Below are 27,279 nucleotides of genomic sequence, written 5' to 3' on the forward strand. Positions count from 1 at the left end.
AAAAAGATGACTACTAGTTTCTAGGTCAGCTTAGGATGCCTTCCCCAGTCCTGCACCCTCACTGATAACCCCTTGTTGTGTTAGCTTCCAGCCAAATCGGTTTCCCAAGACACCTCACCATGAGGCTGGCAGGAAAGGGTAATGGGGTGGAAAGGAAGGGTGAAATATCTCCTTGGGCACCAGTTCAGTCTTACATTGGAATCAACCGATTGCAGAGCTACAATTTGACAGACATGTAAAATAAGCAAAAAGAAATCAAACTAGTTGCAACTTACCTGTTCATTCCTGAAAGCATGAAGAAGAGCATTGGCATCTTCAACAGTAAGGGGGAATGAGAGTCGTGGTCCATAATAGGAGTCTGGAACATCAATCTTCTTTTCAAATTCTGTTAAATATAAGCCTTCATCCACCACCTGAGAAACACTAGGGCTGGTGAAAATGTGAGAAACTGGAACAAAAGGGAAGAAAAACAACAATGTAGAAACTCCATCAGTCCCCCATAGGGCCGTAACAGCACGACCAGAACCAGCTGAGCTTAACTGATGCTTTACTTGCTGCAGTATTACAGTGGCTAACTTCTGCCTTGTATAGTGGAAGAGCTCCAGGTATCCCCAGATTGTTTCACAATACTAAAAACAAGCAAGCAAACAAACAAAAGCCAAACAAATGAAAAAAACAGGCAAAAACTCTGTCCCAACAGCCAGTAGCCATGGTCAGAATGCAAAACATTTTGCACTGAAGTTGTGGAGCAATCTGCTCTCATAAGTAATGAGAAACAATCTGTTACCGACCTTCTTCTCCTTCCCCCACAAAGCAAGGAGATTGAAACTCATGGCTGATCATTCAATGACCATCATCTGTTTAAAGTTCAATATTACGCTTTTAATACAGGTTTTAAAGATTCACTTTTATTGCTTTTATTTTCTACATAAAATTTTTAGTCTTAATACCAGTAGGTCAGTGATTATTTTAAAAGTCATTAACAAAATCCTATTTATTCACAGTGGATTGCAAAGCACTCCTTTCTGATAGAACCAGGAGACAATGCCAGCTTTTGGTTGCCTGCCATAAAACCATTGGATGGAATAAAGGAAACAAAACCATAGCCATATAAGTAGAGCATAGCTTCTAATTTTCCTGGAATATGGAGAAAGCAGGAACATTGCTAATTGCTTCAATCCAATATTTTCTTGACATACCCTTGAAATGTAACTGACTAAACAGTAGATTCCAGTGTTTTCTTCTTGCAGATTGTCTTTATCATATATTATTCTAAAAGAGGGAACCAGACCCTAGAGGACAGTGTTGTGGCAACTGTTTTTGCAGAGTTGCTCTTATGCGACGATTGTTGTAAACACTTTTTGCTGGACTACAGGTAAGTTTTCTGTAACCTTGGTTAAATGCAACTGGAAATAAAAATGTATTATTTATTGCTAGAGGAATACCTGTGGCTGTGACTCAAAACTCACAGCAGCCAAAATCAGCATGCAGCCTCATAAATTATGAGATTCATAATGGCCAACTTTTCTTATAACTGGATAAAATCCATATTAAAGAAATAGATAAAAATACACTTTTTATCAGCTCTGGATTAAAAAAAATAAATTTTTCAGCTGTTCTTCTGTGAGCTGATTAGCACATTCAGTGTACAGCCATGTAAATGGATTAAGGCATCAAGTGACAGCAAGGTGCTCAGGGTTCACCGTTTCCACCAAGTAGTCTGATTTGCAGTCTTCCACCACAGTTACAGCTTTGTCTGGCCAGGCGCCAGAACGTCACCCAAGGGACTGAAACTGCTGGTTCCCACATACTGATCAGCCAAGCGCATCTGCACCAAGTCTCATCCCAGCTCTAGCAGCAGGTCTCCAGACAGCATCTCCCTCTGTGCCCTACCTCTCAGGATGTGGGCAGCTGCAGACTACGGAGCCAGTTCCTCAGACCACCCGAACTCCTCGTGGCTTGCCTGTTCTGACCAGAGGCTCTCCTAATCTGACACGACTCCTTCAGAGTCAGCGGTCTTCTCAGCAATTCAAGCCAGGCAGACACCTGCCCATGCCTGCTCCTCCCTTCCTGCACGCAGCAGGCTACCCATCCCTTTACCTCTGAACATGAACCTGCCTTCCTCACAGCCTCACCTCCTTTTTGGCATGTGCCCAGGCTGGGAAACCCAATCTCCTTTCCTGTAGGGCATATCTGTGCAAAGTACACCCCATTTTCCACTTCTGGATGAGTTGTCAAAAGCCAGTCATGGTCATTAGCCTTAGAGTGCACTTACTGTCTCCTCGGGCAGTCTTTCAGCTGGATTTTTAAGGCTCCTTCCTGCACAGGATGACTGTGTCATCTCAGAGCAGTCAGTAATGGATGCCCTAATGCAGCCTTGGGATTAGCGCACTGGCCGACAAGTACCCCAGCTCACCACAGGCCCCATGCAGGACTAATTCTGAAGGATTCGGCACCCCTCTCATTTTAGTCATCTTCTAGTCGAAGCTGTCAATGCTCTTTCAGTCCATATTGAAAGACAGAGACGAAAACTCTCAGCATGCCTAGTCCAGGCACATCTTAAGACAGAATGAAATACCCTCTGCCAGCATCTGCACCTCTCCACTGACTACAGGGAGCACAGGGAATGACCTGCTTTGTACTCTGACACCAGAGGTCTAGCCCAAGCTCAGTGAGTTGAGCCTTTACTATTAGCAGACCCCGTACAACTACCCTGCAGGACAATAGCCATTTTCCATGTTAAATATGAAAGCCCAGAGCTACATGGAGTCACTTTGGCCATAGAAAGCCCAGGGATCTGGTTCTCCTGACAAGACCACCTCGCCACAGGAGTTGTTCAAGGCAAGTTAAAGACACCACTGCCAAGGACGTACTTGCTATCGGGGTAACAGGGAATCAGCTACTTCTGTGGCTCTGAAATAAGCTCTCTGTTCTGCCACCATCCATGTACCTTCAGACTAATCATTGGGGTACCTGAGAGCTCCTCTGGCTCCTGAGGAGTGCTCTTACATCTGCCAGATACTGATTCCCAGCCATCAGGGCAAAGCCAGATGGACCTTGAGCCCACTAAGAGGATAAACATTTCTAAAACGCTGCAAATATTTATTCCTTCACTCTGTTCCTGGCACTGTAAGCTGCAAGCAGCTATGACTTATTCCCCACTGCAAGAATCACCCTGTGCAAAAAGCCTTGGAAGAGTGTTAATGCTATAAGGGAGGCATCATGGGGAGTGAAGCTGCAGAAAACAGCACCTTTTTTTTTTTGTTCCCTTTTGAAGGAAGGCTCCCAGAAGTGTGGCTTCTGCCCTGGTGACCTTGAGAGGCACAGCCAGGGGTGCTTTGGACTCCCAGTCCCCCAACTTTGCCCAGGACATGTCTGCAGCCTTCTCACCCTCAATGCACTCACAAAAGAATGAATAAATGGGTCACCTTTTGCTGGAAAAACAGTTTCCACCTTTCTCTGACCAGCAATCTTTCCATTGAAAGGCTGAGTAGGTATGCAGATTTTTTTTCAGGTAGGAAGGGAGAAAAGTGTAAGGTAGAAAAGGTTTTAATTCTTACTTCCCACAAACCCTTGGAAAATAGCCTTTAATCACAAGCAGAACAAGAACAAGACACACAGCTATATAATATCCCAATCACAACGTAAACTGCACTGACATCTTAAGTAGAATGAGAGGATGAAAAAAGCTTCAGGGTACAACAGATAAACAATCACATCAAAAGCACTACTGTGTTAATGAGATGGTGGCTGCTTTCTTTCTTTAAAAAACATATTCTAAAAAAGCAGATTAAAAAGAGGAAAGTGACAAGATGAATAGTGGAGACTGAGTGCTTATAATGTAAGGAAAAACACAGATCACAAAATGTTCAGGTAGCTTTCTTACCACATACTGAGAAGAACAGGCAACCTATTCTCTGGTAGGAATATTATATTCTATCTTCTTGGAGAGGGCTTTTGAACCATATGCTATCGCTCTAATTTAAGTGAGCACACACTAAGCCAGAGAATCATGGGGTTTAGAAAATGTTGGGAATAGCAAAGCCAATTTGAAGCCTCTCTGCTTGTTATGTTTACACTCACCATGGCTCACATCTTAAGATGGTGATTCAGCAGAATTAGAAGCAGTTCATTAAGAATCACTCTATTCAGCACTGATTTTGCTTAAATCAGTGGGGCTAGCATGCATGCTGCAGAGGTCCCTTTAGAGGGGTAAGCAATCAAGAGCTTGAAGTAAAGAATGCACACAGACAGTAGTTGGGACAAACATAACCACAAACCACACAATACAAATTTGATATGTAATTTCTCAAAAAAACCCCTAAGGTAGGTCCTTTGCATAGGCAGCCTCAGCCGTCTCTCTCTTAAACATGTACTGTACAGAATCCTTCTGTTTTGTTTTCGGTTCTGGTATCTGTAACATGGGGTGATAGAAAGAGAGAAATAACAAACCAAGACAAAAGTAAAGCCTTTGGTGCAGTTATCAAGGCTTAACAGCTTCAGTCCTAACAGATGAATGTTTTAAGCAAGACAAAGGGGAGCTTTACCAAAATCTGTACATTTTACCATGTGTTTCAGCTTTAACCACGTCCACAACTCCCAATACCTTCAAAACCAAGAAACAGGTCACCTGTGCAGGTGTGACAAGGGGCAGCCCACAGTACCCTCGATCCCTCCCTGTGCACGGGTGGGGCCTGGATCTCCACCTGCCCACAAACAGCCTATGCATGTAGCAGTGTGCTCTGTACCAGCCATGTCCTGAGCCCTAGCAAGTCACCTGAGGCACCTTACCTTTATTCCTTCTGCCAATAGACACAGTTAATAAAGGTGGATAAATCACATCTACAATGAGCAGCTGTAAAATTCCCTTTTAATATTATAATGAAAATAGAGATTAACACTATTTTTCTAAATCTCAGACATAGCACTACTATTTTCTTTCCCACTCAGGTGGAAAAGCTGAACTGAGGTGTGCTATCAGGGTGTAGAAGTAGATGAAGTGAGCAATATCTGATTTTCTTTATGTTTGTCAATTCCTTCCCAGGAAGTTAAATGACTAAAGCAGGGGGTTTTGCAGAATACAGTGGTAATGGAAAAAATCAAAGGAAGAACTATTGTATCATCTGCCTTGGCTTTGGAACAAGGCTCAAACATAATTTCTTTTTCTGCAGAGCACAGAGAGCATTAGGCACTCTAAAGTATTTAAGAGAGAAAAATTGCCATTTCTAATGGTTGTCATTAGAACACTGAACCACTTACGGTTTTGATGGTGGTTTTATCCTGCTATCAAAGTGCCTTGTGCAAATTTTAATTGGAATAACCTGTGGCTGGACCAGATGAAAGAGAAAGGACATTCTTTTGTAATTCAATAAGAAGGGGACAGCCTCCTTTTTAACTCCGCTGGGATGAGATGTATTCTCAATTTGTTCAGGGAAATCATATTTGTTTTCTGGACTTAGGAATCACTTTCAGCCTGTCCTTCTGTTGAGCTTGACCTCAAAAGTAAGTTTTGTCCAAGGATCCCAAAATACTTCAAAAATTAAAGGTTATTCTTTGAATAACTGAGCTTTAATTGAGATGGTTTCTAAAGATTTATCTCCAGCAGTTTAAATGTATTTCATTTTTAATCATTCACATACTGATACATGTTTTGCAGTGAAATCTAGAACAAATTAAATTAAAAAATACTCCAGAACTGCTTCAGGGATAAAAAAAGGAGAAAAAAAAAAAAAGAAAGAAAAGAAGAGGAGAGACATTTTTGAAGGCAACCTCTTTGATTACACCTGCCCTAAACCAACTAAACACAGTCTTTCCAGATAATCACATCTCACAGTTTAAGAAAACATGCACAGAAAGCTGTGAAAATTGGAGTCAGTAAGACTACCATGAGAACAGCTTAAGGGCAGTAACATGTAACAAAGCACTCTGAGCACCTCTGAGTATTCTCATAAGAACAATAGGTATCTGTTCTGTCTTACATCTTCACTCACTGGGTAGATATTGAGCACAGTCAACAGTCACAGGATAAAATTCTTATTACAGTACTTGGGAAATCACACCTCAGCCCCAGCACGTGCCATATGCTGTAAACTTCACATTGGAAATTCATTCACATCAGGTTTTTCAAACAGAATCTCCATATTACTTTGATTTTTATCCTTACCTGAATCAGGATGAGTACAGTGATCCAGCATGAATGTAAAGAAGTTGGATAGCTGAGTAAGAAAAAAAACCAAAAGAACACACACACACAGATCAGTTTAGGGGAACCAACAGGCATTAACATTCTCTTTCCTTAATTACTAGCAATTTCCCATTTAGGGGATCTAAGACACTACTGTATGTTCCCATAGCATCAGCCTGCAATAATGACACAACTTGTGTCCTACTACAAAAACAGCTTATTCCTTTCCTTCTTTGCTATGAATTAGCAGATTGACACTACATGAATACATAAAAAGTTCCAGGGCTGTATCAATGCTGCTGACATTTTTGGTTGTAATCCATCTTGCCTGTCACCCAGACTATTTGTCCAGACTTTGTAGTCAATAGAAAGATACTGCTACAATGCACCAAACTGACTTTAGACACTGATGCTAGGATGAACACAAAGCCCTAGAAGTTCCTAATTCCCTGTTTTGACCCTAAAGGAAGCCTGGGCTGACATGCTGAGACACTGGTATCTCTGTTGCACATATCTTGTCTCACAGACATGATTAAGATCACCCATAGGGGGATGGCCTGCAATCCCTGGCTAACAGAGCTATTCTACAGGAACCTCTAACCTAGATGTGGTTGTACAGGCAGAATGGTGTCCTGCTGCTTATGGAGGGGGTGGGGGGTGGGGGGGGGGTGGTGTATATGTATATATACACACAACTTAATTAGTTCATGTGTGAGGCAGGGAAGCGGTTTTATTATACAGGGGACAACTTTGCAGGGAGAAATAACAACATATCCATTTTGTTTGTGCAACTTCAGTCCTCGGGATAATATAACTGCTAGTACAGGAAGAATTGAAGATTACAAACCTGTAGTTGATCTTGCTCATCTGCATATTCAATTGACTGAAAGATACTCAGAGAATAGCGGCGCCTCATCTCTAGCCGGGCCATTGTAAAGCGGTACCAGTTCTGGATGAGGATAGCAGCTCTAATGACTGTCAAAACAGAAAGCAATGGAGTACACATGGATGCAGTGTAATCTACAATGAAAACACACAAGCTACCTTTGCAGAATTTTGCAGACAGATGACAAATTCAGTCCATTGTGCGCAGTCGACATTTAAGATGAAACTCTGAAAAAGGGTTTTCTGATAATGAATACATGATGCATTTACTCTTTCTGTCTTCAGGGACAGATCCCAAACTAGCTGACTTACTCAGGCCTATATTGCCAGAAACCTTCCCCATTTCATTGTCCTGAAGACAGTACCCATGTAAGAAGTCAGCCATGTTCAGCTGATGGGCAGTGTGTGGGTTTGGGGAAGGTGAGGAAAGGAAGAGGAGCAATTTGGCCTACCAACAAAATGTATTCCTTTACCAAGCTGCAGTAAAAAGCTTCAGACTTCGCAAGCTGTAACATGAGCATCCTGTAATGACAGAGTTTGTAACAGCCTCTTTTAACAGAAAGTTTTTGCCTGCACAGCTGTACCAGCAAGCCAGCAAAATTCAAACTTTAGGATAAAATGTTAACAAATGGAATTGAAGGGCAGAATATGTTGGTTAAATAGACACGCTAAAAGGCATGCAGATGTATCTTTGGCTAGCTTAGTGAACGAAGGAACGCTCACCCCAAGAATTCAATGGGACATGTCAGAAGACCATTTTGGACTGTATGCTGATACGCATCCCACTCAGCACTTCAAGAAGTTGTGTCTACTATTGTCCCAGTCTGGAAAACTGCTGGAAACTTCACTGAAGGGCAATCACCAAGGCTGCAGCGTAGAGTGAAGGACCTGCTGCCTACAGGCCCAAGTCATGCCACAGATTACATTCCTTTAGCTGCTCAGATAAAAGTTTGTCAAGCAGAACAACATCTGGTGGCATAAGGACGTCCCGGGATGGGCACTGTCCTGTGGGGATAGCTCCTCATACCTATGTCAAGCAGTTAGTGCTGCATGAACAGTGGCCACCAGCCAAAGCTGTGCCAGGAGGACAGGAGATCCAAGAGCTGATGCTCACTTGATCCCTCCCCACCATGATGACAATCCCCCCCTGCTACTCCTGGTCCCCAAAGGGCAGTAGCTCTAAGGAGCCAGGGTGTGAAACATGGGTGGCAGTAGCACTGTGAGCAGGAAGACAAGAGGAAAGGTGAAAGATAAAAGGCAGGCATGCCCTCCGCATTACAGATGATCACTGCAGCTCCAACAGACCTGGAGGGAGGAGTGAAAGCAGAAGGCTGGAGGGGCTGTGCTTGGCCTGATATAAGCACGAGCTTGGGAGAGGAGGAACAAATGAGCTCAGCAGTAACTTCTGCTGTTTCACAGAGCTGTGACTCTCTAGTGCTTTAAGGGTGCTTATCCAGAAAGATCAACCAACTTTGAGAAAAGCATTCCTCAGTCACTTGTTAACTGTTTTTTTTAAGATCAGCTAGAGAGGAATTAAATGCACATTTCAGATACTTAGGGCATAAGTAAGTATGGATTTATGATCCAGAGGAGGACACCATTTACTATACAATATCGGAACAAAATACACCTACTGCCTTGAAGATTGAGCAGCTGAGATAATGGCAAACTCAAATCCAGTCATGTGCTTAAATTACAGTCAGAAGGGGACTCTCTATTAACATGCTTAGCCCTACAGAGCACTAACAGGTACAGTCAAGAGGCATTACACGCATCACTGCATAACAGCAAGAGGAAGAACACAGGGGTATTGGATCCTACACCTGTCTCAATGCAATGACATTGCCACCACCATATTCTTGCCTGGCAACAAAAAATAGAGTAAGGTAGGAAGCTACTCTCAAGAGATGTCACATTTATTCACTTAAAGTTGAACATAATTCTTTCTTGACTGGTTCCTTACCTCTTTTTCCCTGTACTGTCAAAAGGATACCAGTAAATAAGTAGACAGGGCCACAAGTGTCAAGCTTTTGCCTCCAGCCCTGCAGCTAACCTCTCACTTCAAGGAGTTTCCTAAGGAACTCAACTTAATAGCTCAGCATAGGACACAGAAAAAAGTCTTTATGCTTCTGATCTTGGGGAACAAGTCAAAGCAGCTGCAGGGCAACTCTATCGAAGGTACAAGGACAAAAGGAATACACTGATCGTAAATCCTAACACTCTCAAGAACTAGAGCTGATTTTTGAGCAGATGAACAGATGACCAGGAGAAGCATGGAAACAAAACTGAGACACTCTTCTGAATTCCAGAGTCTCACACAATCACCAATGCACAGGACTGCAAATTCATGAAGAAGAAAAAAAAGAGGAAACTTAAACCAACACTAATGTCTTAACACCAATACACTTTTATTTTACTACAGTTGCCAAAACGAATAGTTGATACTGAAAAACAAAACAATACAAGAAATAATAACTAACAATTCATACTAATACTTTTTCTCCCCGCAAAACAGCAAAGAGAAGCTCTGTATTAGAGGGACAACAGTTTACACTAGTCAATTATTTTAGCTGATCACAAATACCAGGAATTTTGAGACTAGGATAAGTGGCACCCTGAGAATGATTTTTTTTCTTAAACTGACAGTTATGCAGGTAAAGAAAAAACTCCATGGAGAAGTGATTCTATTAATAAATGTATAACATTAAGGAAGCTTTTTAATAAAAATGCTTACAGGTGCCATAATAGCATGTTATTTGCTTATTTTATCATTAATAAGTATACAGTATAGTTAAAGTGGTAAAGTTTTCTAGTCCAGACAAGGCCAAAAAAACCACTTGACTCCCATCCTACAGATATCACATCCATCTTAGAAAAATATTCCTGCCTGAAGGAAATGTAATCCTCATAACTAAGAGCATCCTTCATACCTTACACAAGCTCTGAGACCTCTCTTATTTTCTGGACTTTCTGGAATTCCTCACCACCACAGACCTCAAAGCCTGACACATCACAAAAAGGCTGTCATCAACTTTTCTGTTTAGAAGAGTACCTAAGGAGCAAAGCACAGCCACCAGCACAGAAACTGATTTCCAGCATCAGAACCATTAAACTTCCCATTAAAGCCCCCCTGGGTTGCTTAATGGTCCTGAGCACTTAACATGGCACAGTTCCACTGGTATCACGCAAGACAGATATATATCGACCACTGTGGTTAATGTTGCAAATCTAACATAATATTTCCTGTAATATTTTTTTTTTAATTGTACTTATTACAGTGCTGTTATTTTCAGGACTGAATCAGAACATTATTTTCACACTAGGCTAAACTGCAACTGTAAAAGAAATCGTTATCAGTTGCAGAAGGTCTCTACACCAGCAAGTACCTGTTAAATTCATGTTATTAATGCATTAGAGGGTTGTACAGCCTCAGGCTGTGGATAGAATGACGGTTCAGCATCATTTGGCTACAGCCGAGGTGCAGAAAGAATACCACCCAGCAACTGGAGAGGACAAAACATCATCAAACAAACACAAAATCATAAGCCAGTTTTGGGGTAGCAAAGCCAGGCTCCACACCAATGTGTATTGATGGTTGTAGACCGAGAAAGAGTACAGCTCCTCATGCTTGCTCCATGCTTTTGCGCCCTCAGAAATAATCCCAACTAATTCATCTCTGAGGCCTTACAAGGCACATAAATGCATAGCATGCAAACCCAAAGAGGAAGGATCACTTCCCAGTTACAGGTCTGGGACTCCAGGTGTTTCCATTCTACTTCCACTGCTGTGGTACAGCAATGATGCTGCTGTGACAGCCAAGTAGTGTACACAAAGCTGAGGGCTACCCTTAAACTAGTCACCTTGAATCCCTGTAGCCATGACTAAGCGCTCCTGCTTCTTAGTCACCAGTTTCCTGTGACTTGTGTCCTGGCTTGGTAGCCAAAAAGAGCCTTCCTTTTCAGCCATGGGTGTTCAGCATAATAATCTCTTAAGACTACATGCAGTGTCACATAACATGGCTCTTGACAAACCTTGAAAGAGAACACAAAGTGTCTGAACAAAGGTCTGAGGCAATCGTGGAACCCACCTGCCTGTGCAAAGCCTGGTGTGTTCATACCAGGGTGTGGTACAATTAAAAGCAGGCAGATGATGCATTAAGGTTTTTAATTGAACATTTAACTAGGGACTGTGGAGACTTTCAACTGACAGCCTCTGTGACTGTCAGGGAGAATTTCCAGCTGGGCACTTGGTATGACAGAAAATTGATTCTGAGAGTCATTGTAATATCTCTGCTTTATTACACTAGTTTCATAATCAGGGTCACCCAGCAGCAGGGAAATTGGGGCAGTTTTCCCAGGAATCCTGTGTTGTGAAAGGCCGTAAAAGGTCCCCCTCAATACCTTACCCCATACACTTGGCCAGTGACAGAGCAAGCACAGACACATGTGAAATTTAGCTTTTGTCCCAGATGCTGTGGATCTCTTCCAACCCAATCTGTAGATGTTAGAGGTGGTCTACAGTTGCCTTCTGACCTCAGCCAGCATCTAAAAGCTATGCTCTCTTTTAAAAAGAAGATAATTAGGAAATAATTTTCTCTGAACAAGTATTTTGACAACAGGACTGGGGGGAAATGTAACCTTGCAATCCTCTTCTAGTATTACAGAGAGAAAAACCACTAACCCCATAGACAAAGGCACCACTCACCTCTCTCTGACCTTCTGTCAGCTACAGAACTGCTACACCCCATGGCTCCAATGCTGCTGCTCATCAGTTTTAATTGCTGCTGATATGAAGCATGTTTTTCTCAGCTGTTAGCATTATACACATTTCCTGTGTTGTTCCTTCAGTGTTGAGGATTATACCCCTCTGGGCTCCTGGGCTCTTCCTAGAACTCCTAACAGGGAGAGGATTGGGAGGGAGAGAGAAGGTGGGGGGAGGGAAAAAAAAAAAAGAGTTTGACAACACAGAATCTAAAGTACCTACAGCTCATAACAAATTACTGTACAGCATGTCCTACACAAACTGGACCTGATGAACCATAGTAGGCTTCTTTTTCACATCTGATTACTATCAGCTTGCATTCAAGACAGATGAACTCAGTAATTAATACAGTTTACTCCTTACATGTTAGCTGAGAGTTAATGGGCACCAGTGATTTCTTAATCTGAAGCACAGCTATTTAAAGCCTTACTACTAGAGACAAGGGACTACAGAGGCATGTTACTCTTCATTCTTGTGATTTGAAAATCAGAACTGCAGAATTTTATGGACTTTAAATTACATCTGATACTACTGCTAAAAAAACCCCAAACCTCAGCCCTCCTAACACTCTATTGATTTGAAAATGTGCCCTACCACCCCATTTATCACTTCCATCCCTCAGTGTCACCACCATCAAATTTACAAGGAGAGACAGTGCAATAGCAAATTGCTTAATTATCAGATTTCATTTAAATAAAACATCCAATTTTCTGTTGCATTTCTACTGAAACATTCTAAATAAAAGATTTGGTTTCATTAAATAAATTAACAAAGTACATTTTGTGGTGTGGCCTTTTGGGTTTTTCTTCTGGCACTCGCTCAGCTCTTCACTAAATGGTATCATTCACTAATGCCATACTTTCTAATCAACAAGTTCAAACGAATACATTTCCCCTGAGATACAAAATGGATTCATTTCTAAGTAACAAGAAAGTGATTGATGCTGTTAGAGAGACTGAACTTTGTTTTAGCTAAGGTTTCTTATACGATCACACTGACACCCCTCTCTGACTCCAGGGATACATGTTTCTCTCTAGCATGTCTGACGTCTAAATTATTGCATTTGTTGTTTTGTTTCATTGATACTCCTTTTAACTTAAAACAAGGAGTTTTAAAACAAAGAAGAAATTCATCAGCATAAAATGAATGTTTAAATACTATTCTTTTCCTCTGGCTTTACTAGCAGAAATAAAAGTAACAGGAGGATAAGAGAGAGGAAAACATAAATGCATAACTAGCCTATTTTAAATTTCAATAGTTAGAATACATTTATTGTTGTGGGATTATTTACAAGTTTTATATACTTATTATATCAGGTTATGTTATGTTAATATTGCACAACTCTATAGTTGTGGGGCTATTTTTCAGGGTCCCACAACACAAGGGTAACCTACATTTGAGCTGGGTCTGCCACCTTCTGAGTCAGTATTTATTTCAGGAAAGAAGGATTTTAGTGTTTTTTCCCCCCACAATGCACTGCTTTTCTTCCCTCTGAAGAAGCTGTCATGAAATCCAAAAAAGTGCTGTTACATTAATTTTGAGCCAATCAATGGCTTTGACAGCATCAAATACAGCACTGACATCTCTAATAGCTCAAATTTGTCTTCTTTCCAAACAGTTTTCTCCTGAATACCATCTCCTCATTTGCCCTCTTAGGAGAATCTCAAGCCTTCACCAGTCCATCTCAAACCAGCCAGCCATGACTTGAATTGTGATCTGAAGACTAGGACCAAGAACAAAATAGAGCTTACAATCTAAGTCCTATTGCAATGAGACTATCTTCTTTAAAGGGCAGGTCAGTGTGAGCCCAGCAACTGGGCAACTGGAGCTGCAAACAGAACCATCACACCTCTCAAGACTCCACCCAAGCCATAGGCAAACAATGGGCTGACACAAGAAACGGGGATCTGAATCACTATCACACCCTACTTGCAATGATTTAAGCTTTTCTCCCAGTCATCCCCACTCTTCCACCACCCAACTCTTAATTCATGGACTTCTAGCATCAGCTTGAGCAAAGAAATACAAAAGATACAGAGAGACAGAAATTTTGTGGTGATAGCAGTAAATGAAGCCCGAAACATACACTCTAAGCTTGGAGGAAAACTTGCACAGATATATCCTATCATTAAACCTCTTTAAAAGGCCAAATCTGGCCATCAAAGAGCTAGTCCAGGGGAATAATCATCACCTTCAGCCCCAAATATCTACATCCTAACATGGATGTAGCAAACATTCAAACTACTACCCCATTTCCTGATGGCTTCTCAGGTGGCTACAGAGCCATCCTGGCCACCAACCTGCATGTCCAGACTCCAGACCAGCCACAACTATTGAAGACTCCAGCAAGCAGGGTCTCCATGCAGGGCCAACAAATTCACTTTCTGCTCTTCTTGTGTGACTAAAGAATCACGACCAAGGGGAACAAGCCACTACAGAAAGAGCCAGTGACTTCCCCAGGCCAGAGCTCTTCATTGCTCCTAACTGATCTGCTCCAAAGGGAGAAATCCCTCCCCTCCCACCCCCCAGGTATGCTGGTTCAAGCCAACTCCTGCTCCATGCCAAACCATGCCTTCCTGGGCAAAAGTATAGCAAAATACCAGGCAAAGGCCATTAAGGCCTTCCATGGGGAAGAAAGTTGGAAACCAAGCATTTAAAACATTAGAGTCATTTCTGTGAGCTATTCACTATGCAGTGTAGCAATGTCTGGTGAAGAAGCATTTGCCATTACAAAATTCCCCCAAATGTGGGCTGATGAAATGGAAAGCTGGGCTTTTACCAAGGTACTGAAAAAGGCTTCAGAGATACAAGGTAGCTGGATGAGAATTTGGGACATAATGCTGTGTTAGCATTCTGGATACTATACCACTGATTTACCCTTAAGAAAGAATCTGTCATGTTCACCAAAAAGCAGGCAGTAATTCAATTTCTACAAGCTGGTGATCTGTCCCATTTTTAGATATAACTCCAAGAAATTGCTACATTTCTCTCCGTTCAGCAAAAAGGCAATTTTGTGATGGACAGGCACCGAACACACAGCCCATCCACTGAAGCAAAATAATATGTCATTCCAACAATGCCAACAGACATGCACCAAGCTAAGCCAGAGTGGCACACGCTGCTCTTTTTCCAGATAGAAGTCACTGAAGGTTACACTGCAGCAAGTGCTAGAAATTTGGGGTTCAGTACCTGAGCTGTCGGGAGCCTGATTTACAGGGATAATGAATCAGCACCATTTGATCCAGGTGTAATAGGTGCTGCCCAAAATCACTCATGACTCCACTTTGTCAGTCACATAAAGACCAGGCTGCCTCAAGAATAATGGAAATCTTGTAAAGATTTATAGCTGACTTTTAATGAAATCAGGCTGCAGGTCCTTTGGGCAGAGAGCCATCCTTTCAAGCATACCTTCTCTTTTAAAATTAGATGAGCTGTGCTACTGGCAGACAAGTGTAAGCTAGGTAAAGCCTGAGGATATGGAAGCCATATGAATAAGAGCCACTAGGCTTTAACTTCTTATTCTTGCTTCATTCCATTTGTTTTCTACCTTTGATAAACAAAGAATGAAAGGCTCCTCCCTTTATTTTTGTTGGGATGGGATTTCCACAACTACACTAATTCCTCTACAAGTTGTTTCAATGCCTATCTCCAGCAACACTCCTCCTTTCCCTACTCACTCCTTTCTCAACCATATTTGTAAACACGTAGTTATGGTAGAATCCTAGAACGGTTTGGGTTGGAAGGGAGCTTAAAGATCATGTAGTTCCAACCTCCCTGCCATGGGCGGGGACACCTTCCACTAGCCCAGGCTGCTCAAAGCCCCATCCAACCTGGCCTTGAACACTGCCAGGGATGGGGCATCCACAGCCTCTCGGGGCAACCTGTGCCAGTGCCTCACCACCCTCACAGTGAAGAGCTTCTTCCCTATGTCTAATCCAAATCTACCCTTCTTCAGTTTAAAGCCATTACCCCTTGTCCTATCACTACAGACACTTGTAAAAAGTCCCTCTCCAGCTTTCCCACAGGCCCCCTTTAGGTACTGGAAGGCTGCTACAAGGTCTCCATGGAGCCTTCTCTTCTCCAGGCTGAACAATCCCAACTCTCTCAGCCTGTCTTTGCAGGAGAGGTGCTCCAGCCCTCTGATCACCTTCACAGCCCTCCTCTGAACTCGCTCCAACAGGTCCATGTCCTTCTTATGTTGGGGGCCCCAGAGGTGAATGCAGTACTGCAGGTGGGGTGTCTTGAGAGCAGAGTAGAGGGGGAGAATCCCCTCCCTCAACCTGCTGGCCACTCTTCTTTTGATGCAGCCCAGGATATGTTGGCTTTCTGGGCTGCAAATGCACATTGCCGGATCACGTTGAGCTTCTCGTCAACCAGCATCCCCAAGTCCTTCTCCGCAGGGCTGCTCTCAATCCATTCTCCGTCCAGCCTGTATCCGTGCTGGGGATTGCCCCGACCCATGCGCAGGACCTTGCGCTTGGCCTTGTTGAATTTCGTGAGGTTCACACGGGCCCACCTCTCTAGCCTGCCAAGGTTCCTCTGGATGGCATACCCTCTCTCCAGCATGTTGACCGCACCACACAGCTTGGTGTCGTCAGCAAACTTGCTGAGGGTGTGCTCAATCCCACTGTCCATGTCACCAACAGATGTTAAACAGCACTTGTCCCAGCACCAACCCCTGCGGAACACCACTCATCACTGATCTCTACTTGGACATCGAGCTGTTGAGCACAACTCTTTGAGTGTAACCATCCAGACAATTCCTTACCCATCAAGTAGCCCATCCATCAAATCCATGTCTCTCTAATTTGGAGACAAGGATGTTGTGCGGGGCAGTGTCAAATACTTTGCACAAGTCCAGGCAGTCCATGATCTCCTCCCATAACATGTCTTAGAAGGTACGTGTGGTTGGAGAGGTGATGAGATGGGGACAGTTTTCTCCAGAAAGATCAGATGGATGGATGGGTAGATGCTTCCAATGACAGGGGCTCTCCTTTGACGTCTTCTTGCTATCAATTTTTTTTGTGTGTGTGACACTCAGACTTTTTTTTAGAGTTGTTTTCCTTTGGAAATGAGGACTGCAGAGAACTGAGAAACAGATGTTATAACATGGGTTTAAGATGGATTTGCTTCTGTGCATTACTGAGGGAATGAAACAGGAAAGAGCAAAATATCCTGGAGAAGAGAACCCAGACATTAAATCACAACACCCAGGTTAGTACCTGCAGAAGGACAACTCTTCAAACCTGTCTTGTTGCCAGAGTTGGGATCATCAAGGATGGGAATCTAGAGATGAGTTAAAAGATTTCATTAGCTAAAAGATCCACCCTGCATGAAGTGGGATGAAGCAGCCACAGTCAACTAACAGAGTGAAAGAGAACCTGGCTATGGCACACAAGAGCTGTAATTTTGACATCAATGCTGAATTTGGTCTGCCAAGAGGCTGATATGAGAACATCAAACATAGGTAAAGCAGTATGTGTTTAGGTCACTTATTTTACATCCATGGGACAAACTGACATTTCTGTTAAGTGACTTTCAGTGATTATATATGTGAAAGAAAGAAATGACAAAGCTTTTTTCTTTGCAGATAATTTCTTCAGCCTGCTCAGAGAAGCAAGGCTAAGCTCAACATAGAACTGATGGAATAATTTCTAGCAATGGCCATGGTGATAGATCTCAGTGTTTGGGCTGGGAATCAATATGGAATGGATGTAGTAAGATACTGGAAAGCCAGCAAAGCCTGAAAGAGAATAGGATGAAGACAGACCAGCTCATTAAGGTGGACTCATATTCCTGAGCACAAAAACGCACTGCAAGAAGAAATGCAAGCTAGAGCTGCAAAGGAGTGAACATGCAGGGATTGTTCAAACAATCGTCGAGTTCAGCAACTGCATGCAAATCCAAAGAGGATCTCTAGAAAAATTATAGGAGAAAGCCAGCTTGTGTTATTTACAATCAATAAAGGATACATTTACACAAAACATTTGCACTTTTTTGTGCAGAAAATAAACAAATAAAGCAAGCAGCCTCATTTTTTGTGCAGCAAGACTTTGGGGAGAATGTTTTTTAAAAAGAGGTGGAATAGCAAACACAAGTGCACAAATGGGGTGCAGATCACCTTGAAGTGTAAGCAAAGACATATCAGTTTCCAGAAATGTTAAACACCTCTAGGGGGAGATTCCTTCAGGAAGCAAGCAGAAAACTAAAAATCCTAAAGAAAAGTTAGTTCTAGTAAACTGGACCCAACCGGAGCATAAAAGTTAACAACAGTTGTGGCTTATTATCCTGGAGGAAAAGGAAAATCTGAATCATGCACCATCCTGCAGTTAATGAGCAGAGTCTTAATGACATCCCATTTAATTCTCCTTACTTGAAGGGGAAAGTGGTGAAAAAGCAAAGCTCCAGAATAGAGTAAATATGTGTTGAAATCTGAGCCAGTTTAAAAATTAAATTCGTGCTTCAGCTGAAATTCACATTGGTTTTAATAATGTTTAAGTTAAGCATCAGAACAAGGTTCAAAATTAAATACTTTTTTCCTAAAACAAATAGTACAGGAAATCCAGTAGTCTCAAAGATATTTGATCTCATCTGTACTCAGAAGTTCTGGATAACTGATCCAGTCCAGGTCAAACTTTATAGCTTGAAGCACACTGATTTTTCTCAGGGTAAAATCATAAACAGCCCCATGTACATCTGTCATTCCCTACACAGGCTTAAGATGAAGTAAATTTGCTCTTTAAAAGCAAGCTAGATAGATATAGATATATATATGCCCCACCCAAAGATATTACCTGTTCTTTCTTTCTGCTTCAGCAATACCGAGATTTTTTCTATAAGAGTACCTTTAGAAGACTCTCTTTTTAAGAGAAAGCAGCCCCGTTTTGGAAGCAGAACTGCACAATGAGGGGTGCAGCTCTGCAGAACAGGTGCTCCAATTCTCTCTGGGGCTCTGGAGCTCAGGAGTTGTAATGCACTTGCTCTCCACCTATTTATACAGCTTCCCGAGAGGGAATTTCTTGAGCGTTGCTCTTCAGAAACAGTCAGGGAAAGACGCTGTTTTCATCGTCCAGTCTGATATGAAAGCTCATGGCTGCAGCCCTCCAACTGTGCTGTACATGCGCTGCTGAAGAGCTGTTTTGTGACCATGCCTCCCGAATCTCAGGCAGAGAAAGGGATGGGCTGAAGTTATCTGCTTCGCATCTGAAGTCACATGATCTCTTTCAAGAGGAATTGCCTTTCTGCTGCATTGAGGCAATGATTTGCATTTTAGCAGATCTAGCACATCGGAAAAAACATAAGAGCTGTCCAGGTATTTTGTTATCTGATGTGACTGGCATGGCTATGAAAGCCCTTAAGAAATACTGAATCTATGAGGCATTGTATCTGCATGCTAGTCATACAGGTGCTCTCCAAAATACTCATTCATACCCAGAGAATGGGACAAGTATGAAGCACTCAAATCTTGCGCTCAGCAGCACTGCACCAATGACTGCACACTTCATTTCTTCATGTGCATGCACATGTTCTCCCCATAAACATGTGACTGGAATTCAGTGGACTCAGTTCGTGTTTTGGCTCACCTGCTCCTCGTTCGACCACTGGAAGAGGATCGGACAAGCTGAGAACGCTGCAGCATTGCTCCTCTGTGCAGTCAGGAAGCCACGGTGCTGTATGCTTTGAAATCAAACCCTGACTCCCGGCAGCAGGGCCCGCAGCTCTGGCCTAGCTCCTCACCATGCTGACCCCGCACTTTCAGTCACTGCACAGGTGCCTGGGGAAGGGCACAGCCGTCACAGCCAAGGCGATTTGTTAGTGCCCACTGCCAGCACAACAGCCCCTGAAGAATCTGCCCCTTCTGGCAGTGAATCGATAGCATGGGGACACTGTGATTTTGAACATGTAGACCCCCAAACCACTCAAAAATATGAGGCATCAGTAGAAGTACAGTATTGTAATATCACCACTACAGTCTTAGCCCAGTCCTCAGCATCACTCAACCTCATCACACCACCTTTCCCTCAGTCTGTCCTTCTACCCCACTTCAAAAGCTGGGGAGGGGCTGCTTGCTGCTGTGCAAAGTGATGGAACAGAGCACAGCAGCCCCTTCTGTGGGGTCAGCATGGGGGCATGCTGGTCCAAAGAGGACCACAGGCTATAAATCATGCTGCGGTGGGAGAAAGCTCCACATGGATGGGCAAAAGATGGGGATCACCGTGCCCCTTGCTCTGCAGCCTCTCCATGTGATGCAGTCCCACCAGGACTGGATAGGGAGCAAAAGCTTTCTGAGAACAGAAACAAACAAGAAGCAAGATCTTCACCCTCCTGCCCCTGCCCAGAAGGTCTAAATACTGTAACGTGGTATTTTCAGGAAATTTTTGCCACCAGTCTGGTGACAGTTCTATAGGCATCAACCACCACCATGAAGGACAGAGTGGTCAAATCATCTTTTGGGACAGAGAGACAACTGCCCTTACTGTGACAGAACAGATACATTTATTAATGTGCAAAAGATATTTAAAGTGCCAAACCAGCAAAGCAGAAGACACTGTGTAAATGCACTGGTTTGATTAACTGAGCTAGTCCTTTGAGGTTCTGGAGTCCCAGACACAAGCATCCACTTTCAAAGCTGCTCCTCTCCTGTGAGATGAGACAGTAAATGGAATACACACCAGGCACAATAATTCTGCATGACCCAAAAGAGTTTTGATGTTTGTTTTTCTGGCAGGATGCACTTTCCCTGATCGGAGTTACAGTAGCTAATCATTTATGTATGATCACGCTGTTCTGCCAAAATACATGCAAGCAGAAATACATAACCTCTTTCCACTGCACTCTGGGGTTACACATTATTTATAAAACATTTACTGTACCTGATAAATTCATCTATATTGGCATCTACTAAGATCTCTGCATAATAAGAGGCTATAAGGTTTGTTCCAACAGCCAACAAATCCATCAGAAATGTTTCATCCAAGATCAATGGGAGAGGGATCAAGCCCTTAGCTCTTAGGTTCTGTAGGACACAAAGCCTCCACTGCATGTTTTCTTTTGTTATTCATGGAAGTTATTTGTCCTCTGTCTCAGCAGTCTGATGTGACCAAGCGGCCTGATAAAGAGTCAGTCTCACTGGACTGAGCCACCTCTCCAGTTACCTAGGAGGATCACAGTAACATGCAACTTGAGGAAATGCAGATGTGCTTCCCAAATTAACCTTTCTTGTTCAAGTCCAAGGACATAGGCTGTACCAAACAAGACCATTCTCCTTTCTACATAGAGGAAAGAGAACACACCAGTCCCACCAAGGTCACACATACTACCGCATTTTTGTTAGCAATCATGTATCACATGCACACTTAAGATGCTGAAAAAGGTTTTAGGATCAACAGCTGCAACAGAAAGTAGGCCAAAAAATTTTGACAATATGTTGTTGAGCAGTCTAGCATGACAAGAAAAAACACAGTTATGTTGCTAGCACAGCAATCAGAACATCCCTTTACAAGCAGCCCTTCTCAATGTAATAGCACATATTCTGTTTTCCAAATACTTTGGAAACATTAACCTCCTGAGCAAGCCTCCCGGCAGGCATTCCACATACATAATTCAAATTCTGCTTCAGGCCTATTTCTCAGAAGCACCCACTACAAAGTGATACAACCAATATTTTTCAGAAAGACTGAAGATAATCATACTTCAAGTGAATGTGCTCCTTCTAACCCATGACCATAGTTCCCCTCCTCTTACCCTACCAAGCTCAATTAAGTATTTTTATGCGACCCAACAAAGTATTTTAAAGTACTAGCCAGGAGACGAGTCCCTGCCTGAGACCTGGATGTCCAGTCACAAACAGAAAGAACAGAAGAAATGAAGAGAGAAATAAACATCCAGAACAATTTTAAACTCTGTCTCAGTCAGTGGGATGACAGAAATCTGCTTTTACAAATCAGAAGGAATAGGTTAATTTGGGTGAACAGGAAAAGAAATCTCCCCCCCCCACTGACAATTCTTGGTGAGATGATGAATAAAAGACATCAAAACTAGCATCCTTAGCAAAAAGAACACAAAATCAGAAATGTGAAAGAAAGGCAGCTATAGGGCTTCCAAACTCCTGAAGGCCAAGAAACTAGACCAGAACACTATGAAAGCATCAGGATACCTTCTGTGAAAATGAGAACAATTTTTTTAAAAAAGGAAAATTTCCCAAATTATCAGTTGAATGCGTATTATTCTGGGAAGCAATGACTAATGACCTACTTTGCACAACTCTACCTCCCTCACAAGTTAGCTTCAGCCTCCACTTACAGCATATAGAGATGATAGCTATCTACAGCACTCAGGCTTTGCTAAATCTTAGTAAAGCAACATTAGGAAAAAGAAAAGGGCATAAGAATTGCCTAACGACAGCTTTACCTGCATTTTGTTGGTCTGGGGAACCACAAGCTGCACAGACAGTGCAAAACCTACATCCTGAAGCCTCAAGCCTACCAGACTGCCTCTTCCCAAAAGGCACCTCTGGGTTAAATCCAGGTCAGGAGCATACACAGATTTGACTCACACTAATGATCAGTATGTAAAAGGATTTTTTTTTTTATTATTATTTTTTTTTAAAGACTGGGACCAGCCAACTACTAAGCACAGCCATCACATATATGGTAGGTGGTCAGCAAAGTCTATGGAAGTTATTTTCTTGACCTCTATTTTCATCTTATCCTTGTGAAATTGCTTCTAATGACAAAAAGACAAAATCTTCTACCTTGTAAATCATCTGCTGCTTCAGCAAAATATTATTAATTTCAAGACTCAAGGCAACTACGAAACTTAGCTACAAACAATAAACTGGTTTGCTTACAGGCACCACATACTTCTGAAAATTAACAAACTTGTATTTTATATTCCAAGTAATAAGTTTCTGCTTGTAACTTTTAACCACAGTCCTGTAAACACTGTACAGGTGCCTTAATTTGTACTTCTACAAGCCACTCCCTTTGGGATGTGAGGATTTAGTACAGTGAGGACTGAGGTGATGCAAATAGTGCAGAACCCCAGTGCAGAACATAATAGATGAAACGAGGCAATTATTGTGCAGTGTAACAGATGACAAAGTCCCTGAATGAATGAATGCCTGAAGCGGACAGCCACAGAACTGCACGGAACAGCTGCACTGCTCTGCACGCTCACGAAGAACCATCTTCTGCAGTGGATACATCACGAATCCACAGCCTAAGTCATCTCGGCTGTTGCTGGATGGGAGTAGGGGGCGAGCAGGCGGCACGAGCAGCTCGGTCAGCTTGCCTTTAGCAGAGACACACCTGCGAACACTTAGGCCTTTTCCTGCTGCACGCACACGCAACAAAACTCCCCCCCCCCCCCAAAAAAAAAATCCAGTTGCAGAGGAGCCTCACCCGCAGGCCCGCGATGCGCAAGGCCTCCATCGCGGGGAGCCCCCTGCTGGCGGCCCCGCCCCGCCGGCGGAGGCGGGCTTTGCGTGCGCGGCGAGGGGCTGAGGCGCGGCCGGGGGACGGTCCGCGGCCGGGGCTGAGAGGAAAGTCCTCGAAGCCCGCCAGGTAGACTGGAGCAAGCTGGTGGTCTCGCTGGCACGCTTCATTTTAAGAACTTGTCGGCGTGTCCCGTGCCGGGTCCCAGGGGATAAATCCTGACTTTTGCGGATCCGCTAGGCGACACGGACAAACTTCAGGATCTGCCCCCTCTCCTCACGCTGTCTCAAACGCCGTCTCCTGTACCGAGGAAATCCCCTACGCCTTCCTCCCCCCAGTGAAAAAGAGCGCGGAAGCGGTCCGCTGTCGGCAGCGGGGCGCCTTCCCGGCACCGATTCGCAGGGCGTGCAGGCAGCCAGGCTCCCCCGCCGCGGCGGGGGTGCTGCTGCCCCTCTCGGGGAGCCCAGCCTGCCTCTCCCCCACTCGGGTCAACCTACTGGATACCGAGACGTACCGCGCCGGCCCAAGGACCTCTGTTCTCCCGGGAGAACAGAGCAGCCGAGCGAATCCAAGGAGCAGCTTGCCAACCATTTCCGAACGGGGGGGCTAGAGGCAGCGACATTCGAGGCGCAGAGGCCTAAAGCGGAGATGTACCGAGTACACGCAGGGCACGGGAGCGCTCACAGTGCCCGCTCCACGCAGCGTGAGGCGAGGCCGTGACGGAGCCCGTGCCCTCCCGGCCCTTCACCTGCCCCTCTGGGCCGCGTTTGGGAGGGCAGACCTGGGCCCGGCAGGCCCGGATGCCGACAGTAGTCGCGCAAAAGCCTTACCTGTGCTTTCCCGCAGTGTAAGGGCTATTAACCGTGATTTACTCGCTTCGCTGCTCCTCTGTAGCTATCGGAGGGGCAGGAAGCGCCTTCAGGTGATTTTTTAAATGACTACACGTGTAACTAACCAACAATTTGGGGGGGCGGCAGGGAAGCCTGGGGGTTGCGGCGAGCTGTCCCGCCCTCCCTCAGACGCTGCCCCCCGCCACCGCCCAACGGCTCGCCGCGCGCCCAACGGCTGCCCGCCCGCGCGGGGAGGAATCCGCCATTGTGTCGTCGATAAAGGGAGTGGCGCCAGGGTTGCTTTACGTGGCGGTTCCATAGTGTAGTGGTTATCACGTCTGCTTTACACGCAGAAGGTCCTGGGTTCGAGCCCCAGTGGAACCAGCGCCCCTGGCTTCGGTTTTTGTTTTCTTTCGTAGGCACCCTCAGCTTTTCACCATTTCCTTTCAAGCGGTGGGCCGCGGTTTGCTCTTTTTCCTATCCAAGATGGGCAACCTCATAAGCATGTAAAGAAGTCCTACCTGTGGCTGAGGAAGAGCAGTGCGTGGCGAGGGGAGCAGAAAGGCCCCTCAAGCAGGAATGCCCTGCCCAGCAGAACCCTTTCCATAGGCCCTGTGCAATAGCATGTTTCTAAGACTATGAACGTAATTTAGATAATTTTGCTGCAGTGCTTGCCTTCCCCCCCCCCCCCCCCCCCAAAAAAAAAAGCTCTGCTTCCCGCAACATCAACCAAAATGCAGAGACCCAGTTAGAGCTGGCTCGAGCGCACACCCTGAGGTGCCGAAGCAGCCAGCGCTCTCTCCACTGGCTTGCCCGGCATGGCCCTGCGGGGCAGGATTTACAAGGTTTTAACCTGGTGGCTCACTGCACCATGCTCCCTGGGCGCCATTTTGTGGTGGCTGGTAGCACCCCTGCCTGTGGTGCGGTGGGGAGGCCTGGGGTGGTGCAGGGGCTGTGGGCCTCTCTGCACCCAGGCCTTGCTGAGCCACGGCTTGCCTGGGAGGGGGAACAGGCAGCTGGAAGCCCTAATAAAAGAGTGTCACCCCTCCTTTTAAGCCTGCCTGATCTACGGGCCTTCAGGGGCCATTTTGCATCTTCCTCTGGGCCCCTTCGCACGGGTGCAGCTCAGGCCCGGGCGGGCTGCTGTGGTGAGGTGCAGACAGGGCCTCTCCCTGCCACAGGTCTGAGGCTTCGTCCTCGGCAGGGCTGAATGCCCTTAACTTACTTTAACCATGGTCTTATTAAGGAACTTACCTTAATAATTGTCATCTTAAGAAAACTGTTAACCTTTGTCAGTCCTTGGTCTTACTAAAGAAACACTCTGGGGTATGGGCAAGCTGAAGTGCAGTCCAATGCAGGGATACCTGGGCCAGGTTGCAAAAGTTCTTTTGGGTCGAAAGCATATCACATAGCAATACCTAGCAGGATAAGGTCATAACATTAAGCACCGTCATGACACTAAGGGCCTGTGTATCCTACAACCTGAAAGTACAGACACACTCAGGTCTGGCCTTCCTCTGCTTGGCTTGGTTATTGGCGTGTGCGCAGCCCACAGGACGTGAAGCCAAAGCAATGTATCCCGCCTCGTGGGTAAACTGTCTTCCACAGATGGGCTGCTGTCAGGATACAGGCTCAAAGCTGAATCAGCTATAGCTAGACTTCTTCTAATGTAGGCTTAGGTGTAGGTACTTCCCATCTAATAGGGATGGTGATCCCATGGTGCCTACCCTGCCAACAACAGACACAGCTCCCCGAGGTGCATGCATTACAGGGGGTGGGCCTGATCCTGGTGGCCAGCACCGGGTAACTATCTGCATCATGTTTTCTTACATTAGGAAAAAGGCTGCTTTTCAGAAAGCTCTGAGCTCACACTTCAGATGTGTGGAAAGAATATTTTATTTCAAGAGCCAGATCTTCAGCATGTGTAGACCATCGTAGCTCCATCCATTTCAAGGGGGTCCAGCTCCTGATGGTTTGACTCAAGCTCTGAAAACATTGGCAACCTTGCTCTCTCAGCACATCAGTATCCTGCTTCTGAGAGATGCCTGTTGTTCACATGTACATGTGTATTTTGTACATTCCCTAACTGCTAAAACCAAAGCATGCCAATCACACATTTGTGCTGAGACATCGTGCGTCGTGTGTGTTCAGCTCCCAGACACATGAATCTGTGCGCGCCACTGATTTAGCTGTCTGGCACTCCGACCTTGGGAGAAACATGAAATCACCCTGTGGAGTTGCACTTCTCTCTCTCACACGCAAGTGCTTTTTGCCTCCTGCTTCCCCTCTGAAGGCACATGCGCACGCTGCTGGTCGGTCAAGTGCTGGGGAGGGCTCCGTGCCCTTGTATGTGTTTTGAGAGCTCCTGGATGCACAGCTCTGCTGTGCTCAGAAGCAAATTCATTTCTCATAAGGAGAAAGCATTAAGTCTGCATAAGATGCTGGCATGGGGCTCCTCCAATGGTGCTGAGCTATATCTATATCTGTTAACAACGCAATGCCAAGGTACAGACTGGAGTACTGGCCTCCAGTTATCCATGCTGTTTAATTCTTAGCAAACTCCTGGTAAAAATGTGGTTACGGCCAGCTAACCCAGCTGAGGAAGGACACGTGCCAGGAAGCATCCCTGGACAGGGTGTCAAACAGCCTCTACTTGACTTTGTTCCCCCTGCTGCCATCCCAGGGGCTTTGCACCCTTACGTAACCCCATGCCTTCATGTCGCACCCCTGGAAATGCAAGCTATGCTCTCAGCTTCACGAACTAAAAGCATCCCAATGGTGCAGGGTGGCCTTTGTGTTATCTACCAAGTCTGGGGGAAGAAAACACACCAAGGTATCTGAGGGCCATGAAAACATACCAAAATGTGTTAAGGCCAATGGGACACGAGCTGGACCTGAAGAAGATGTGTGGCCAAAAGAGTGAACCTGCCCAGACAGTTCCTGCCCCTTTTTTATGTAGCAGTGTGGATGTCACCAAACTGTCCTAGTTTGGACCATTTGTACCAGCCATGGTTTTGTTTCATAATCAATGCTAGGCTAATGTTTGTGCTTTTAAAATTTTATTTTTACTTTTTATAAAGGGCAAATGTAGCCCTTTCTGTGGCTGTATTGTGTACTCACTTTAAAATGCCTTCTGTCTTCTGTACCTGAAAGTATTTGTATGCTTAATAGGAATTAACTAAGT

The 27,279-nt window shown here is 44.5% G+C and overlaps 1 protein-coding gene and 1 non-coding gene across 4 annotated transcripts in view; one reads left to right on the plus strand and one right to left on the minus strand.

Moving 5' to 3' along the window:
* The window catches only part of PPEF1 (protein phosphatase with EF-hand domain 1), a 43,736-nt gene extending 19,445 nt beyond the window's left edge, over positions 1-24,291 (minus strand). Inside the window, exons 1-5 of one of the 3 annotated variants that reach the window (XM_049834880.1) lie at positions 24,096-24,291; positions 11,774-11,963; positions 7,032-7,159; positions 6,164-6,215; positions 276-448 (exon numbers count right to left, since the gene is read on the minus strand). In XM_049834880.1, the coding sequence (XP_049690837.1) occupies positions 276-448; positions 6,164-6,215; positions 7,032-7,159; positions 11,774-11,837 (417 nt within the window). In that variant the 5' untranslated portion in view covers positions 11,838-11,963; positions 24,096-24,291. Of the gene's footprint in view, positions 1-275; positions 449-6,163; positions 6,216-7,031; positions 7,160-9,999; positions 10,050-11,773; positions 11,964-18,624; positions 18,977-24,095 lie in introns of those variants that run through there. The other 2 variants (XM_049834881.1, XM_049834883.1) reach the window with 2 other exon arrangements.
* Positions 24,292-24,406: 115 nt separating this feature from the next.
* On the plus strand, positions 24,407-24,479 carry TRNAV-UAC (transfer RNA valine (anticodon UAC)). Its single transcript has one exon. It is a non-coding gene; the product is annotated as a tRNA-Val (tRNA).
* The last annotated feature ends 2,800 nt before the right edge of the window (positions 24,480-27,279 follow it).

This window comes from Accipiter gentilis, chromosome 32 (assembly GCF_929443795.1).
Source record: "Accipiter gentilis chromosome 32, bAccGen1.1, whole genome shotgun sequence".
NCBI classification, from domain to species: Eukaryota; Metazoa; Chordata; class Aves; order Accipitriformes; family Accipitridae; genus Astur; species Astur gentilis.